The 19,550-nt window shown below is 30.7% G+C and overlaps 3 protein-coding genes across 3 annotated transcripts; 2 read left to right on the top strand and 1 right to left on the bottom strand.

Annotated features, from left to right (window-relative positions):
- The first annotated feature begins 2,429 nt into the window (after positions 1–2,429).
- Positions 2,430–5,626, top strand: LOC145051182 (replication protein A 70 kDa DNA-binding subunit E-like). The gene is made up of 13 exons (XM_078999302.1): positions 2,430–2,468; positions 2,539–2,595; positions 3,010–3,165; positions 3,287–3,554; positions 3,664–3,754; positions 3,822–3,943; positions 4,036–4,120; positions 4,214–4,349; positions 4,429–4,631; positions 4,714–4,834; positions 4,931–5,122; positions 5,220–5,288; positions 5,375–5,626. The coding sequence occupies exons 1-13, from the start codon at positions 2,430–2,432 to the stop codon at positions 5,624–5,626; spliced, it is 1,791 nt and encodes a 596-aa protein (XP_078855428.1).
- A 4,777-nt stretch (positions 5,627–10,403) lies between these two features.
- LOC145051181 (uncharacterized) lies at positions 10,404–17,605 on the top strand. The gene is made up of 11 exons (XM_078999301.1): positions 10,404–10,494; positions 10,741–10,923; positions 11,664–11,804; positions 12,138–12,305; positions 12,436–12,516; positions 12,653–12,868; positions 12,951–13,389; positions 13,483–14,187; positions 14,231–14,424; positions 14,535–15,166; positions 15,947–17,605. Exons 1-11 carry the CDS (start codon positions 10,404–10,406, stop codon positions 17,603–17,605), a joined length of 4,509 nt encoding a protein of 1,502 aa, XP_078855427.1.
- Positions 17,606–18,525: 920 nt separating this feature from the next.
- On the bottom strand, positions 18,526–19,272 carry TSPO (TSPO(outer membrane tryptophan-rich sensory protein)-like protein). Its single transcript, XM_079000025.1, has one exon. The coding sequence runs from the start codon at positions 19,203–19,205 to the stop codon at positions 18,636–18,638; it is 570 nt and encodes a 189-aa protein (XP_078856151.1). The 5' UTR covers positions 19,206–19,272; the 3' UTR covers positions 18,526–18,635.
- Positions 19,273–19,550: the final 278 nt, after the last annotated feature.

The raw sequence follows: 19,550 nt of genomic DNA, 5'->3' as shown, positions 1-19,550 counted from the left end.
TGGAAAAATCCAAAAATTATTTTTTTAAATATTATTTTCAAAACTTGAATTAACTAAAAAAAATTAAAAAAAAATAAACAAAAATAAAATAAAAGATCCCATTTTTTTGAAAAATACGTGAAATATTCTAATAGAATATATTACACTGACATATTCTAAAAATTAATTTTAAAATGCAAAATAAATGGAAAAATCTAAAATTTTTTTTTTAATTATTATTTTCGGAACTTGAATTAACTAAAAAGAATAAAAAAAAATTAAAAAAAAATCCATTTATTTTGAAAAATACGTGAAATATTCTAATAGAATATTACACTGTACATATTCTAAAAAATAATTTTAAAATGCAAAATAAATGGAAAAATTCAAAAATTCTTTTTTTAAATATTATTTTCGGAACTTGAATTAACTAAAAAAATAAAAATAAATAAAAAATACGTCTCACGGTCTCACAAAATTAGGCCGTCTCACATGAACCTAACCCTACATATATATATATATATATATATATATATATATATATATATATATATATATATATATATATATATATATATATATCTCCCCTAATAAATCAACATCTTTTTGACACTTGGCAAATTATTATGCGTTTTGACAAATGGCATTTCCTTAATTTTCTACTTTTCGAATATTCCACGTGTAAATGTATTAGAATGTCACATGGAATGCAGCTAAATTGTTGAACACACGTATATGTACATAATAAATTGTTTCTTCAATTAACTCCTTATACAGAACATCAAAGATACGTTTGCCAACTGATTAGCCTCCAATCACGGTGGATTGAAGGATTTGATTTCAAAATCATATCGGTTATGATGTTTGAAGGATTGGCATTCAGAGCAGAATTCAACGGTGGATTGAAGGATTCGATTTCAAAATCATATCCCGGTGGATTGAAGGATTCGATTTTAAAATCATATCGGTTTCTTTGAACAAAATCTTCTCTGTGTATGGCCTGTACTTAAATGGAATGTTAGCTGGAAATCTATTTAGAATCGCATCAATCATGCGTAATCCTTCGTCTTTTACTTATAGCAGGTAATAATTTCCAAAAATTACTTTCAGTTACATCTATAATACATTCATGAGTCGTTTCTTTTCAATTTCGTTTATACATGCACGACTCGTCTTCTTCACGCTGGAATCAACTGTCTTTAAGAATCTGCATTACCATCCCAACAACTACATAAGGTTAGTATTACGGCCATTGATGCATTTCCTTTTATTTTCAATTATCTTCATTTTTTTAACACATTGTAACAATGCCATTTGTATAATGTCCGCCAACTGTTCGATGTAATGCCAACTACCATAAAAAAGCTTTGTTGTTTGCTAGCATGTCTTTAGTTATTGTTTTGATCATCAGAAAACATGGTATTCATATGTGCACAGAGTATGTAGCTAGGATTTTCGGTTGGATTTCTGTGATGCTTTGCTTGAATTGCATATATCCATACAAGAAACCAGTAGTTAGTGGCTGTTTCTTATTTTTTTTCAATTTCAGTGTGAGTGTTTAATTCACTCCCTACTGTTTCTATTGATTTCTATTCAGGTTTGGTATCAGGTTTGGTATCAGATGCATTTCATTTGACATTTGGCTGTGGTCTTTTGACATTTTCTTTATTTGCCATGGCTACTTTGTCGTATATATCATTGATGTATTCTTTTTTTATCTCTTTTTGTCGAAATCTCTTTGTGCATTTTTAATCAACCCGGGTGAGGATGAACTGTGGTCTGTGTGTTTGTAATTGTCATTTCTGTATGAGCAGGGGCAGAATGGTCATTTTTGTTAAATTTGACCATGTATCATACTACCATTACAAAAATTGTCACTCCCAACAGTTTGCTAAATTTGTACTCAGTTTTTATTGATATATACATTTGAATCCTTTTAGTTTTTATTGAAATATGCATTTGAAATATCACTTGTTGCTTCCAATTTATAATCACCTATCGCTATGTTTTAATGGTTATGTATGAATACTGGCAAAATCTTCATAAGGGCAAAATCGTCATATATGGCTATCTTAAGTTTCAAAAATTTTCATATTATCTTTGCACTCATCGAATGTATGATATATTAATAAGGGCAAAATTTTTTACATTACTATACATTTTTAGATTAATTAATCCTAATATATTTCATGAAAATATTATTTATTTTATTAACATTAGTTTATTATAGTGTTATTAAAGTACCTATTATTTAATATATCATACAAACATCATATGGATTCACAAATATACTTTTTGTTCCTTTTTAATAAGGATAATTCATGCAAGTTGTTTGCACCTAGATCTTTTTTGTTATTGACCACACACTGTTTTTTTATGTCTCTTTTTTAAAGAGACCATTCATGCAGTTTTTTTTATGGCCAAGAACATATTTTTATTTTTTCTCACTTATGGGCAATTACTGTGACTTCTGTAAAGGACGGGAAACTGTTTTTAAAATTAGCATCATTTATGTAGTCTTTATGTGTTTAAAGTGATAGGAACCATTTACATTTGTAGCTGCAAGATGCTTATTTTCCTGTTTTTACTATGTTAGTCGCCTTATATGTTGCAGGGGTATAACAGTCTTTTTTTATTTCTTTCATATGTAAATCAAAGATGTGTTAATTTTGGGTTTTTTTCTTGATTGTCATTGTTTAACAAAGCCTTCAACATTTGTCCGTTCATCAGTTCTACATCATACGATCTAAAGCTCGCAATTTTTTTTGCGTAGCTGAATAGTCGATATGAGCAGGGGCAGAATGGTCATTTTTGTTAAATTTGACCATATATCATACTAACATTACAAAAATTGTCGATGCAACTGTAATTTTGAAAACATATTTTATGACTTACACAATCAATTATCTAAACAGGGGAATAAATAATAAATTGTATCCTGATTACTTTGCTTATTATTCTCAAATCTAATTTGTTTTATCATTCTCAATTTTGTCCATTATATAATGAATGTTTTATTTTATCTTACAGCTCATGGATCCAACAGAAATTACAATGATTAATGATCTAGGTCTCTCAAATGACAACTACACAATTAAAGTGCGAATAATCCGGCTTTGGAAACAAACAACTTGGTCGAAACCACATGAGACACGACAAATCGGAATGATTTTAATGGATGAAGAGGTATTTAAACTTAATTGCTTTAAACATATTTAATGATTTCAAATTATCATATTATTAGTTATACACTATTATGTTAAGCATATAGTTATTTATGTCTTATTTATTTAATCGTTTTTTTAAGGGTAATAAAATTGAATGCACTGTGGAGAAACCATATGTTATACTGGGAAAAGCACTTGAAGAATATGCTGATGTTTACATTCATAAGCCAACACTTGGTTTATATGCTGATGATGCCATGAAGTTTGTTGACATTCAAAACAAATTGTTTTTTCAATATACCACTAAAGTAAACAAGTGCATTGGTTTTAATGGGCCCTTGAATTCTTTCGCTTTTGCAAACTTCCAAGATGTTATCGATAAGGCGATCCCTTCAACAATTTCTTTTGGTAAAGTTCACAACTTTGATTTCACATTTTACTTCTTATAATATTTGTATATAATTTGTCCATCCTAACACTAATTATATACTAACATCTTACATAATGTATATTATAGATGTGATCGGTAATGTTTTTCAATGCTATCCACTGGAACCTGCAACCCAAAAACTTAATAAAAGGATTACATTGAAATTGGAAGATTTAGAGTATGTTTCTTTTAAAACTTGTGTATTATTACTTTAAAAATTGTTGTTTTAATTCATATACATTTAGGGGACGACAACTGCTTGCTACTTTGTGGGGAGATTATGTTGAACAAATTGATTCCTATGTATCCAAACATCGGGTGAATTTTGTAATGATTATTCAATGTGCTAGGTGGAAGGATTATCGAGGTCCTTTTATTAATACAATGTTCTATCTTTACCATTTTCAATGTTTATCTAAGAAATGATTTAATCCAAGATTTTTTTCATTTTCTTTTCAGGGCGTGTATATGTGAATAACACATATTTAGCAACAAAGCTATTCATTGATGAGCAAGTTGAAGAAATTATTGATTTCAAAAAAAAGTTTGATAACGTTTCAATCAAGTCCTTTATATATTACTGTTAAAATAAATTTATTTTTTATTGATAGTTTGCTTACACTTTATTTGTAAACAGGTTTAAAGAAAAAGAAAGTGGATCGGCTTCTTCATGTTCTCATGCTACAACGTCTTCTATCATGTATACTGTACATGATGACTTTCTGAAAAATACTAAATTCTACCAGATTTCCATGATCCACGAATTAGATGAGGTATATTTACATTATTAAATCTTAAATTAGTAATGCTTAATTTTCCTGATTCAACATCATTGGTTATTACTAATAATAGGGGAGTTATGCCATCATTCTTGGAACAATTAAGATGTTTACAGATAATCAAGAATGGTACTACCCGGCTTGCAAGAACTGTAAGAGAAAGGTTCATAAAATGCCCATTGAACAGGCAAATCATATGGATCATGTGGCTGAGAATGAATCTTGGGTATGTACACAACAGAAGTGCAAAAAACAAGTCATAGTTGCTGAACCAAGGTATAATAAGAAATTTAATATTCTTTCATTTTTTGTATTTACCTAATTTGTATGGTTTTTATTTGTTTTTTAAATACCTTAGTTTTATGCTCAAAATTCGAGTACAAGGCTTGGTGGGAGTAGTGACACTTACTCTGTTTGATCGGGATGTTAGAAGTATTCTAAACATTTCAGCATCAGATTTGATAGAAAAGTATGAAAAGGTATATATTATAAAAAATCCATTATATAAAATTCATAATTTATTCTAATCATTTCTACATTTTAAGTCTAATTTTGTTTCATTTCCTTTTTTTTAGATGGGTGACACTGTTGCTTTTCCTGTTGAGATCAATGAACTTATTGGTAGAAAAATGGCTTTCAAAATTATAGTTAGAGGCTTTACTGCTGGAAGAAAATACATTCGTAGTTACAACATATCAAAGATAAGTGATGATGTTGGCATAATTTCTGCACTCGAGAAGCTTGAAAAAGCAAACCACATTGAACAGGTTTACCTACAAATAAGTCTTAATCCGTCTACAAATTATGTTTTATATACTTGATATTTACCAATCTAAATTGCACTTTACAAACTGTTACATATAGGACACTGAAACTGAGTCTGTTAATGTCGTGGTTTCAGATTCCAACTCTCAGGATACAATTGGTTTTAAGGTATAATTTCCTACTTTTTTTGCCCTTCACTCATTTTACATTACTCCTATGTCAATCATTAACATATGTTAATTCTTGCATTTAAGGGTTCTGCTTCCTTCGTTGCTGATAATACTCCTATCTCTACTTTTCCAAATACCATTTCAATGACTCCATCAACCAACCATGACACCACTAGCCTGCTCTCACCAACTACCAATGTGAAACGTAAACTTGTAGATGTTTACGATCTTGAAGATACTGTTTGTGAGTCATCAACAAAACCTTCAAAAAAATCCATTGGAATCAAGGAAACTGTTGTGTCCACCCAACTATTGATTCCTAAAGTCGAGAAGTGAGATCTTATGAACGTTTCAAACAATTTTAAGTTTTTCGTTTTTTATTTACCATTCAAGTCGAACATCAATTTTTAGATTTTATGGTTTGTCAAGAATACTTTCGTAATTGGTTTCACATATTCTGTTTTCTTTCTTTTTATGTTAAGAATGGAATTTGAGTGAACATATAGCATTGATGTATCACATAGACTTAATAAAAAAATAAAAGATTGATAAGCAGTTAACAAGGTTTGATGTGTTAATTACTAAAATTGAATCTATACAATACCAGATATTATTGCTCATATTAAGTGAACATATACAATTCTACTTTGTCGTATATAGCATTGATGTATTCTTTTTTATCTCTCTGTGTCGATATCTCTTTGTGCCTTTTTAATCAACCCGGGTGAGGATGAACTATGGTCTGTGTGTTTGTAATTGTCATTTCTGTATGAGCAGTGTCAGAATGGTCATTTTTGTTAAATTTGACCATGTATCATACTAACATTACATAAATTGTCACTCCCAACAGTTTGCTAATTTTGTACTCAGTTTTTATTGATATATACATTTGAATCCTTTTAGTTTTTATTGAAATATACATTTGAAATATCACCTGTTGCTTCCAATTTATTATCACATTCATAACATTTATGATTTTTTACATTACATATATAGATAGAAGAATTATGTGGCTTTTTAGTTTTAAAAATTATATAAAAAACTTTGTAAAACTTTTGTATGGATTGTTTAAAAACATCATATAGCTTTCTACTTTGTCATATACATCATTCATATATTCATGTCTATTGCTATGTTTTAATGGTTATGTATGAATACTGGCAAAATCTTCATAAGGGCAAAATCGTCATATATAGCTATCTTAAGTTTCGAAAATTTTCATATTATCTTTGCACTCATCGAATGTAACAATTATTATTATATGAAACATAAGCAGTAAAAATATAAGCCTATTACAAAACTAAAGCAAAAACAACATTAAGCCTATACATAACACATATAGATAAGCCTTTGGATTTATTTTCAATTATAAGGGCATTCCTGTCAAAGAGCAACTTGTGATTTTGTTATCAAGCAAATCTGAAAAAACAAATTGAATGTGTGTTTAGACACTCCAGAAATAATAAGCACAACACAATACAACATTCTTTGAAAGGTGTGGACCAGAAGGACTGTTATGCCCCTGTTGTGTATATGTAATTTGTGAGTTACACGATTTGGTTCATGGTTTGCTTACGTAAAGTTTTGTTTTTTATCCTATTCTATTATTTGTGATTTTTTGGATACAATCCTCTTTATTTGTTAATTTTGTGTTTTTTCCTTGGTTGTCATTGTTTAACTAACCCTTCAACATTTGTCCGTTCATCAGTTATACACCATACTATCCAAAGTTCACCGTGTATTATGCTTAGGTGAATAGTCGATATTCACAACAACGGTTTCAATGCCTCCCTCCACAAACACAATTTTGTTTTCCTTTTTATGCTCATTATTTACATTATTTTTTTTCAAATTACACTTATTTTTACATTACTATACATTTTTAGATTAATTAATCCTAATATATTTCATGAAAATATTATTTATTTTGTTAACATTAGTTTATTATAGTGTTATTAAATTACCTATTATTTAATATATCATACAAACATCATATGGATTCACAAATATACTTTTTGTTCCTTTTTAATAAAGATAATTCATGCAAGTTGTTTGCACCTAGATCTTTTTTGTTATTGACCACACACTGTTTTTTTATGTCTCTTTTTTAAAGAGACCATTCATGCAGTTTTTTTTTATGGCCAAGAACATATTTTTATTTTTTCTCACTTATGGACAATTATTGTGACTTCTGTAAAGGACGGGGAACTGTTTTTAAAATTAGCATCATTTATGTAGTCTTTATGTGTTTAAAGTGATAGGATCCATTTACATTTGTAGCTGCAAGATGCTTATTTTCCTGTTTTTACTATGTTAGTCGCCTTATATGTTGCAGGGGTATAACCGTCTTTTTTTATTTCTTTCATATGTAAATCAAAGATGTGTTAATTTTGAGTTTTTTCTTGATTGTCATGTTTAACAAAGCCTTCAACATTTGTCCGTTCATCAGTTCTACATCATACGATCTAAAACTCGCAATTTTTTTTGCGTAGCTGAATAGTCGATATGCACAACAACAGTTTCACCGCCTCCCTCCACAAACACGTTTGTGTTTTCCTTTTTTTATGCTTATTATTTACACAATGTTTTTTCTTTCAATTTACAATTATTTTTACATAAATAAACTTAATAAAAAAATAAAAGATTGATAAACAGATAAACAATTATTAATGTTATTTGATATGGCTCCCAAATCTGAAGATGCAGAAGAGAAATCAGATTCATCAGACTCATCAGAGCTTGGATCCTCTACATCCACCTCATCTTCTGCTACCTGTGGAGCATCAAGGTTATAATCGTCATCTTCAGAATCATCACGAAGCTCTGAAATGTCATTAAATTTATCCCCATACACTGCAGTTTCAGGAAACACCTTCTGCAAGATATGAACATCAAGATTTTTGTAAAAACCCAAATGTAATATTTTTTAAAAAATGACCAAACTGACCTCCCAGGTATCGTTGATGGACAAATCTGTCCCCATGGAATCATTTAACAAGTCAACACAGTCAACCTTGCAATCACAAACAGGGCAAAGCCACCCTTCATCACGAGGAGGAACTGTATACCAAAGAGATGATAATAAATAATTGGAGGGAAAACGAATAAAGGAAAATAGGTAGACAGGGAATCTTGATAAATCAGAGTAGGTTCACAACATTCATCAATTTTAATTAACATGATTTTGGAGGGAAAAAGAAGAAATGAAAATAGGTAGACAGGTAAATGATTAGTGTCTAGATGCGTTTAGACAAATGGCATTATTGTAATGCTTAAATTAGTAATGCTTAATTTTCCTGATTAGTAATGCTTAATTTAGTAATGAATATAATTTAAACAGGTAAAATAATTTAGACAAATGACATTCAACCAAGGTTTTTCTTGGCTTAACCTATTAAGTAATTTTGTCCAAATTAAGTCAACAGGTAACAACCATATGGCATTAAGTGCTTAACTCATTAGCTCAAAAACTAACAGGGACTTTAAGTATTAGCTCAAAACTTTTTAGCAATTGCTGCTATCCAGGCTCTATCTTTGTCAGTATATGCATCACTAATGCTATATCCAAACAACACAAACCCTGTAATCTTGTCTTGAAAGTTGTTCCCCTATGCCTCCTGTATACACAAGGGTAAAATGGTCATTTTATTTGATTATATTCAAACAGCTCATTCGGTGCAAGAAATAAACAGACTTTGTCTATATGGGAATGATTATCTATACACACATCACTACCCACAAACAGTATATAGGGATAATAAATAATTGGTTATAAAGCTCTTTATGTATTAATTAATGTTAAAAAATATGTTTTTTTCTTGATTCTTATGTCTCTTCTTAGAACATGGTTACACATTATCATCAAAGTATAATCTTTCCTGTAATCTTGTCTTGAAAGTTGTTCCCTTTAAGCACAGGCAAAATCAATACAGAACGTGTCTCTTCAGGAAGCATGTCCTAGTGCTCAGAACACACATCTTTTTGTAATCTCCCTTACAATTAATAATGTAATTATCATTTTAATCAGTTAACAACAGTATATCATGGGTCATATTCTAAAGAATATGATTATAATGGTATAGAGAATATGATTCCAACAATATTTTCGTTTTGTATATCGATGCTACACATGCCCTGGTCCTATCTGTTCTATTTTCTACTCGGATTTTCACTGCTTTTCCCATTATGCCCCTGCATTATACATATACCTAAATCCACCAAATATTCAGCACAAAATCTGGCTAAATAATCTCCAATTAGTAAAAAAAAACTTAACCTAAATTAAAATCATATTCAATTAATAACTTTTATTATACAACAAACCTTAACAATTCATGTTCCACTACGTCTGCCCATCGGAAATCCTTTGTCGATCACTTTATTTCCATTTCAGCACCCATAAACTCCGACAGTATCATCTGTGATTTCCGTCTACTGTCATTGTTTAACGAACCCCTTTTAGTTCCTTCGATCTTCAATTGTACACCAGACAATCCAAATCGCATCTTCAATTCTGCTTAGGTCAAGAATCGATATTCACAGTTTCAACGCCTCCTTCGTTGCTCACGGTGTTGTTTTACTTTTTTATCCTCCTTCTTTACTCATTCTTTACGTAAACCCTTTTTTTTATATATATTTAAGATAACTAATGTTTAATATTCAAATTTCTATGATAAAATAAAACTGTGAAAAGAATTTTTGAATTCAAAGTAAAAGAAGTAAAAAAACTTTCTATAAGAATCACTATAGTTTTATTTTTTTTTTATTTTTTTTTCCTGGTTTAACAACCGAAATCTATTTTTTTTTTCCAATATTTATACATAAGGTTTGTCTTCTTTTTCCAATCATTTTTTATATCATCCAATAATGTATATTAAATATAAGTATATAAATACAAATTCTTTATAATAAGTCCACGTCCATTTATTTTTATAAAATATAAGCTTCAAAAAATGTTAAATTAACAATTTTTTTATTAACAATTTTTTTACATATACGTATTTTTATAATGTGTCAATTTTACTAATTCATAATATATACTATCAATTTATATAACATTGGTTTATTATAGTTTGATTACAGGATCTATTGTTTTTTATGATATAAACATCGTATGGATTCAAATCATTCTAAAGACCGGTGCAGACAAAGAAAGTTAAATTTGGATAAAAAAAACTCCAATGGCGTGACAACCACTTCAATTGGTAATTATTTTTCAACGTGTCCATTTTGTTTTATTATCATTACTCTTTTATTTAATTTAATTTATAAAATTTTTGATTAAGTCTTATTCAAATTTGTATTACACATAATCAATAAATTTTATTATTAATCCGGTACAGTATTATATATTAAATGTTGTTTTTCCTTATAAAAATAACTACTTTACCGTATATAACATATCCTTATCAAAAATCTAACCACTTCATTTTATTCTATATATCTTGCAGGTAACAATAAAAATATAAATTCAAATATTTCAGATGGATATCAGCATACAAGTTTTCAATCTACTTTGACATATCCTGGGAATATTACAAGTTCATTATCCAATGATGCTAAAGATAAAAGAAAACTCAGAAAGTTATATTTGGATAACAAAAAATTTAAACATAAAACCACCACCGCAAATGGTATATTTTTTTTTTCTATCATGCATTTATAATTACTTTGTTACCAGAGTATTGTTTTTACATAAAAAATTTAATTTTGTTTATTAGTTTTTATTTTCTATTACTCTTTTGCGACATAAATGCATGATATTCCCTTATAACATTCTTAGTATTTCACAAGTAACTATTTTTCCGATCAACATTGTTTTTATTTTTTAATATTTTATTTAAATAAATTTATGATATTTCGTTTTCGATGAAATAAATATGCATATATTTTTTTTCTTTGTATATATGGTAATTATAAATGTTTTGAGGGTCTTAATAACTTTTTTCTTATATATTTATCTCAGTGCTTACTAATGACATTAGCAAAAGTCAAACCATGTCATCAACCAACTTCAATAATGTTGCCGGGGACAATCAAAATGTCAACCCAAACATTTATATGGAGTGTGCTCAGCAATGTTTCAAATCTACTTCCAATTATACGACAAGAACTCCGTTATTTAACATTACCAATGGTAGACCGAATAACTTTTCATATCAGTTATCCTACTATATAAGTTATATAAATTAATATCTATGTATTGTATACAATTTAATTCATACAATTTTCCTTTTTATTTCAAATCTCAATACTGACATTTATACTTTCAGTATATGGACACAAATCATTTATCCTTATCAACATCTAACCACTTCCAATTATTCTATATATCTTACAAGTAACAATGAAAATATAAATTCAAATATTTCAGGTGGATACCAACACACAAGTTTTCAATCTACTTTGGATGTTATTACAAGTTCATTATCCAATGATGCTAAAGATAAAAGAAAACTTAGAAAGTTATATTTGGATAACAAAAAATGTAAAGATATGATCACCACGCCAAATGGTATATTTTTTTCTATCATGCTTTTATAGTTAGTTTGCTACGAGAGTATTCTTTTTACATAATATTTTTAATTTTGTTTATTAGTTTTTATTTTGTGTTAACCTTTTGCGACATAAATAATGCATATATCCTTATAACACTCTTAGTATTTCACAAGTAATGGTCATAACAATCAACATTGTTTTCATTTTCTAATATTTTATTTAAACATATTTCTTATATTTCGTTTTCGATGATATAAGTATGCATATATATATTTTTTTCTTCCTATATATGTTAACTTATAAATACTTTGAGGGTTATAATAACTTTTTTATTATATAATTTTCTCAGTGCTTACTAATCACAGCAGCAAATGTCAAACCTTGTCATCAAGCAACTTCAATAATGTTACCGCTGACAATCAAAATGTCAACCCAAACGTTTATAAAGATAAGCGAAAACAAAGAAAATATTATTTGGATAATAGAAGATCCATTCAGACTTGCACCACACCAAACAGTAATACGCTATATATTATATAATTTATCTCTCATCCATATACTGTATAATTAATTGTCTAATAATAAATTCCAATGTTTATTATGTTTATTTTATTTTTTATATTAATTAAAATATTTTTATTTCGTAGCGTGTATGGAGTATGCTCAGCAAAGTTTCAAATCTACTTCCAATTATACGACAACAACACCGTTATCTAACATTACCAATGGTATATGAAATTTCTTTTCACATCAGTTTTCCTACTATATAAGTTACATAATATATTATGTATGTATTGTATACAATTTAAATCATACTATTATCATTTTTATTTCAAAATTCAATACTAACATTTATACTTTCAGTGTCAGGAAATAGACAATATTCTATATTGTCTAATGATATCCCAGCCACATCTTCGTTAGTAGTCACTCAAGATAATTCTATCGGTTTATCTTTGAGAAACAAAAAGTCAAAAAGGAAGATCTCAAATATATCGAGTATACCCATAGACTTAACATCAGATGAACACTTAAATGTTCAGCATAATCATGTTCAATTGATTTCGGGTATCTCAAAAGGTAACACTAATGATTATATTAAACTATTACTCATTTCAAGAATAATATATTTATATCTTTAATCAAGTTTTTTTTTAAACAGATTATTTCGACCATGGTGATCAGAGTTTTGTGTGTACGAGTTGTCATGCAAAATTATGGCAAAATGAAGCCCTTAAAGGCAATAAAGATGGCAACAAAACATCTTTTTCAATGTGTTGTGGTAACGGAAAGGTCGAGCTTCCTGAATTAAAAGAAGCACCTGAAGATTACCAAAATCTTTATCGTTCTGTTCATCCCAAAGGGAAACATTTTTTGAACAACATTCGTCTGTTCAATTCGATGTTTTCATTTACATCGATGGGTGGAAAAGTTGATTCTTCCGTTAACAAAGGCAAAGGTCCATATATTTTTAGACTTAGTGGTCAAAATTACCATTGTATGGGCAGCCTTCTACCTATAGATGGATCAAAACCAAAGTTCTCTCAGCTATACATATATGATACTGACAACGAACTTTCAAATAGACAACACGCTTTCAGGTATATTTCATGTTTATTTTTCTTAACAATTCCTTTTTTTTCATACCACTTATTTACATACTAAATATTAAATATAATCGTCATTATTAACAGTACACAAAAAGATGGGTGCAATTCAACTTCTCAGCAACTTGATATCGAAATCATAAGATTTTTGAAGGTTATGTTGGATTCAACAAATGAGTTGGTTAAGTGTTATAGAATGGCAAGAGATTGTTTTAATGCAAGTCCTAATATAGATCTAAAGTTACGTCTTATAGGAAGAAGACAACAAGATGGAAGGACATATAACCTACCTACCGCTTCTGAGGTTGCTGCTTTAATTGTTGGTGACATTGGTAATTCAATTGATAATAGAGATATCATTGTAAAAACTAAATCAGGCAATCTACAACGTATAAATGAATTGCATCCTGCTTACCTTGCTCTTCAATACCCACTGCTCTTTCCTTATGGGGATGATGGATATCGAGTTGACATCCCTCATAGAGGTGTTACGTGTTCAACGAATAACAAACGATGTTACTGTACAATGAGAGAATTCTTTTCATATAGGATTCAAGACAGAGTTAATATTTTCTCATTAATTCTGAATTCAAGAAGGCTTTTTCAACAATTTATGGTTGATGCTTATACGATGATTGAAAGCGAGAGGTTGTATTACATACGAAACCAACAAAAAGTTCTTCGATGCGAGTCCTATGAAACTTTACGCAACGTGAAAAACAATGGAAATATAGATATCTCGAATATTGGACAGCGTGTGATATTGCCTTCTTCTTTTACTGGTGGTGCACGGTACATGATGCAAAACTATTTAGATGCCATGTCACTTTGTAAGTGGTTTGGCTAACCCAGATTATTTCATAACTGTAACATGCAATCCAAAGTGGCCCGAGATTCAAAGGTTTATTGCTGACACAAACCTCAAACCCGAAGACAGACCCGATATCCTATCTAGGTTGTTCAAAATGAAGCTAGATTCATTGATTAAAGACTTAAAGAAAAATTCATTATTGGGTTCGGTGGAAGCAGGTAATTTATATTAATAATGCATTGTTAAAGTGTTTTTATATATTTTGTTAATATGTTTTTTTATTTTTTTCAAAATCTTATAATACGACTCTATTTAAATAAATTGTCAGTTGTTTATACGGTGGAGTTTCAAAAGCGCGGCCTACCTCATGCTCATATATGTCTATTCATGCACTCTGATTACAAGCTCCCAACCGTTGAACATATTGATCGTGTTATTTCTGCTGAAATTCCAAACAAAGATGACGATCCAGAATTGTATGCACTTGTCAGCGAGTTCATGATGCATGGTCCTTGTGGTAATGATAATCCTAAATGCCCATGCATGATTGATAACAAGTGTTCAAAAAACTTCCCAAAGACATTCACAGAGCATACTTCGGTTGATGAAAATGGTTATCCAATATATAGGAGACGTAATGATGGATCTTTTGTTGAAAAGTCTGGTGTTAAGTTAGACAATAGAAGTGTGGTTCCATATCACAAACTGCTTTTGAAAAGATACCAAGCTCACATTAATGTTGAGTGGTGCAATCAGGGTGCTTCCATCAAATATTTGTTCAAATATATTAACAAGGGTCCTGATAGGGCTACTGTTGCGGTTGTACCAAACAACAATGCAGATGATAATGACGATGTAGTTGGCGAAATAAAAAACTACTACGATTGTAGATATTTGTCTGCATGTGAAGCTTCGTGGCGTATATTCAAATTTGATGTTCATTTCAGGACTCCTTCTGTTGTGAGGCTTCCTTTTCATCTTCCTAGACAACAAAATTGTTGTATACGGTGCTGACGATGATATTGAGGATGTCCTCAATAAACAGTCTGTTTCTTCTTCGATGTTCTTAGCTTGGATGGAGTGTAATGAACATAATAAGGAAGCACGTAAGCTTTCTTATGTTGAATTTCCAACTAAGTTTGTTTGGAAATTGGATGATCGTTGTTGGAAGCCAAGAAAAAAAGGATTTTCTATCGGTCGAATTCACACCATCTCTCCTAATGTTGGCGAAGCATATTTTTTGAGAATCCTTTTAAATAAAGTCAAAGGTCCGAAATGTTTTGCAGACATTCGTACGGTTAATGGACATGTGTGTCCTACTTTTTGAGAGGCGTGTTATGCTCTTGGACTTTTGGAAGATGATAGGGAATATATTGATGCAATTGAGGAAGCAAGTCATTCCGGTTCTGGATATTATTTGCGTTATTTATTTGCAACTATGTTGAAGTCTAATAGTTTGTCGAGACCGTACTTTGTCTGGGAAAAAACTTGGCAATACTTATCAGATGGAATTCTCTACAATCAACAACTAAGATTAAAGGCACCAGGTAATATGTTATTTTTCATTATTTAAATTAATGTTTTACTTAATAATTCTTACATAATATATTATATTTATTGAATAAAATTTTTTATATATTTTTTTATATTTAACTAAAACTTATTAACCTTATTATTATCGTTAAGTTTTAATTTTATAAAGTTATATATCTATAAAAATTAACTTGCAAATTTCTACAGGTTTATCGCTTGATGAGGATTCAAGTTAAGAACTTGACACTTTATGAGATTGAAAAAATTTTACTCCAAAACAATTCAAGCCTCAAAGATTTTGATGGGATGCCTTACCCTGATCATGAGTCTATATCTTCTTCAAATAATCGATTGATTACTGAGGAGCTAGATTTTGACAAGACGACTCTATTACAAGAGTTTTATCAGCTACTTGGTTCATTAACAGATGAACAAAGAGGTGTTTTCGACGATATTATCACAAATGTTAAAAAAAAGAAAGGAGGTGTCTTTTTTGTTTACGGTTACGGAGGTACAGGGAAAACATTTCTCTGGAAAACATTATCCGCTGCTTTAAGATCGGAGGGTGAAATCGTGTTAAATGTTGCTTCAAGTGGTATTGCTTCCTTATTATTGACAGGAGGTAGGACAGCGCACTCTCGATTTATAATCCCTTTAAATCTTACCGAGGATTCGTTTTGTTCTATAACGCCGGAAAGTGATGTTGCTGAATTGTTAAAAAAAACATCATTGATTATATGGGATGAGGCACCTATGATTCATAAGCATGCCTTTGAAGCTTTGGATAGATCTTTGAAGGATATATTGGGTTGTCATCTTCGTAGCAACTCCAAATTGCCATTTGGAGGAAAAGCAATTGTTTTTGGAGGTGATTTCAGACAAATTCTACCTGTTGTTCCTAATGAAAGTAGACAAGACATCGTCAATGCTTCAATAAGTTCCTCCTATATTTGGTCAGATTGCAAGGTCTTAAGATTAACAAAAAACATGAGGTTAAGTCTTCATACATCTAATATTGAAAAACCAACCACATTTGCAAACTGGATTTTGAATATAGGTGAAGGAAAGGTTGGTGGCTTAAACGACGGCGAGGCAATTGTTGATATACCAGATGATATTCTCATTACAGATTCACCGGATCCTATTGGTTCATTAATTACATTTGTCTATCCTTCTATTGTTGAAAATGCCAATAATCCGATGTTTTTTCAAGAAAGAGCAATCCTTGCACCGAAAAATGAAGTTGTTCAAGAAATAAACAATCGTTTGTTAAAATTATTTCCTGGAGATGAAAAAGAATACTTAAGTTCAGACAGTCTTTGTCAATCGGAGTTTGTACACGATGACTTTGACGAATCTTTATACTCTCCTGATGTTCTAAATGGCCTTAGACCTTCAGGTATGCCAATTCATAAATTGGTATTAAAAGTCGGTGTTCCAGTTATGTTACTGAGGAATATTGACCAGAAATACGGTTTGTGTAATGGAACAAGGCTACGAGTTATAGCATTGGGTAAGCGTGTTATAGAAGCAGAGATTATTTCTGGAAGTAATATAGGAAAACGTACGTTTATTCCAAGAATGTCACTGACCCCGTCGGATAAAAGGATTCCTTTCACATTTCAGCGAAGACAGTTTCCACTTGCTGTATGCTTTGCGATGACAATAAACAAAAGTCAAGGACAGTCGCTATCAAAGGTTGGTTTGTTTTGGGGACAACCAGTGTTTACTCATAGACAGTTGTATGTTGCATTGTCTAGAGTTAAAAGCAGAGATGGATTGAAAATATTAATTTTAGACAACGAAGGAAACCCTACCAATAAGACATCTAATGTTGTATTCAAAGAAGTATTTGAAAATTTGTGATCTGTAAAAATTATTTAGAACATTTCATTAATGATTTTTTTTGGGTATTTTGAGTTCAATTTCACACTTATTCAATAAACTCTTCACTTATATGTGTCGTATTATTTTAATAATTCATTGATGTTCAAAGTTTTATATTATTTATTTCAAGAAACCCGTGTGTTAACACACGGGTATTACACCTAGTATATATATATATATATATATATATATATATATATATATATATATATATATATATTGTATATTTCACTTAAACATTTAATTAATGTTTAATTAATTCTAGAAGAGATAAAAAAAAGTTCCATAAATAGGAGAAGTAATTCAATGGTAGTTTGTTAAATTTGGATATTCTTTTATATGACAAGATAAAAACAATTGTGATTTTGTAAAACTTCAGATAATCTTGTATAGACAAGAAAATAACAACACAAAAATCAACGAAGGGTGACAACTTTATAAATCAAACAAAACAAAACACAACAAAAGGAATGGAATTGATTTCCATCCCATTTCATTGCAACCAAATATATATAAAAAAAATAGTTTCCTCAGATTTTAATTACTTTGAAATACTTTATTCATATTAAAATCATATCGCCCATGAAATGCCCCTGTCGTTTTGAGTTTGTGATGGGAATTGCTAGTTTTAAGCTTGTTTATGTACTTATTGTATAGTTGTGATTTATAGGAGACTAATCATCATGTAAAGCACCGTGTAATCCGCCTATCGGGGCGGCGAAGTTAATTGTTTTCAGCCGCCTTTCCCTCGAGAAAGTGGTTACAAAGATGCCCCCTTTTTAAAGGGATAAACATATCATCGATTACTTAGAAGGTGAAGTCCAAGTATAGTTATTGATCGAAGTCACGCCCAAATAGCAAGAAGTACGTAATTATATACACACACATTAACACATATATGATACCCAAAGCAGAAACTTTTATATATATACAAAAAAGTGAAAAACGTACACTTCCTCCCTTCATGGCTTGATCATGATCATGTGCATATATATATAATATATATGGATTAAACTACGAAATACAAGTTGACAAGTGTTAAAAACCCGGACCAGACCAAACAAAGCTTCACCAAGTCACCTGCCGTCTGGTTTATCCGGCCGAACATCCGAGAGCAAGACAAGAGAGTCGCCATTTGAGCCAAACACACTAATAAGCCGACCTTAGGGGCACCCATCCTGAAGAATATCGGGTCCCAAGCTAGGCTCAGGCCCAGCTGACCCAAGTAAAACCACATCGCTTTTGGCATTTTATGGAACCCGCCTTCTGCCCAAACCAACCAGCCGGATAAACCCATCACGAAAGCTGAAGACAGACATGTCAAATGCAGAGCCCACAACGGTGGGATCCAGAAGGCCTTCTGGGTAGTCCTGTAACTCCGATTCCAACCGAACAAGGAGATGTTGGCTAAGGTGAGAGCTAGAGGGACCGCGATACCTACAGCCAGTGATCGGATGCCACGTCTTGGCATCGTCGACGCCCGCTGCTTTTGAGTCTTCATGTTTGTGCCGGTGACGGCCTCTTGATGAGGTTGGTCTTTGGTTCTGTGTTTCAGTTCTTGGGTGGCACTGGAGTCCATGGTGTCAAGCCGGAGATTGGTAGAGAAAGAGAGAGAGAAGATGGAATGACGAATAGTATTTTCAGGGGAGGAGAGATTTTATAGAAGAGATTGGGAGTTTCCGCGGGAAGATGAGTATGGATAGGTGTGACACGTGGTGATAGAAGGTGATGAAGAGGGGAAATCTGACACGTTGATAGACAGCAGTGCCACCTATTACGTGTGCACGGCCTGATGGCCAAATTCTTTATCCACTCGCAGAAAGGGTTAAGTCAAGACCGAAGGTTTTTTATTTTTGGCTCGCGGTGATAATAATCCAACCAAATCTCTAAGAAAAGGTTTTTAGACTAAACATGTACGTACCAA

The sequence above is a fragment of the Lactuca serriola genome, chromosome 5 (assembly GCF_051521515.1).
Source record: "Lactuca serriola cultivar US96UC23 chromosome 5, Lser_US96UC23_V15, whole genome shotgun sequence".
Lineage (NCBI taxonomy): Eukaryota > Viridiplantae > Streptophyta > Magnoliopsida > Asterales > Asteraceae > Lactuca > Lactuca serriola.
The sequence above is the reverse complement of the archived record's forward strand: the minus strand, read 5'-3'. Positions and strand labels throughout refer to the sequence as shown.

What these genes read in the sequence shown, in the direction of transcription:
- LOC145051182 (XM_078999302.1), top strand. Translation starts at nt 2,430, where the DNA reads ATGGGCAATTACTGTGACTTCTGTAAAGGACGGGAAACT. An exon ending in TCGCCTTATATGTTGCAGGG is followed by an intron (nt 2,596 to 3,009) that starts GTATAACAGTCT and finishes TTTATCTTACAG; the next exon opens with CTCATGGATCCAACAGAAAT. An exon ending in AAGCAAACCACATTGAACAG is followed by an intron (nt 5,123 to 5,219) that starts GTTTACCTACAA and finishes TGTTACATATAG; the next exon opens with GACACTGAAACTGAGTCTGT.
- TSPO (XM_079000025.1), bottom strand. Translation starts at nt 19,205, where the DNA reads ATGGACTCCAGTGCCACCCAAGAACTGAAACACAGAACCAAAGACCAA.
- LOC145051181 (XM_078999301.1), top strand. Translation starts at nt 10,404, where the DNA reads ATGGATTCAAATCATTCTAAAGACCGGTGCAGACAAAGAAAGTTAAAT. An exon ending in GACTTGCACCACACCAAACA is followed by an intron (nt 12,306 to 12,435) that starts GTAATACGCTAT and finishes TTTATTTCGTAG; the next exon opens with CGTGTATGGAGTATGCTCAG. An exon ending in TCTTTTACTGGTGGTGCACG is followed by an intron (nt 14,188 to 14,230) that starts GTACATGATGCA and finishes TCACTTTGTAAG; the next exon opens with TGGTTTGGCTAACCCAGATT.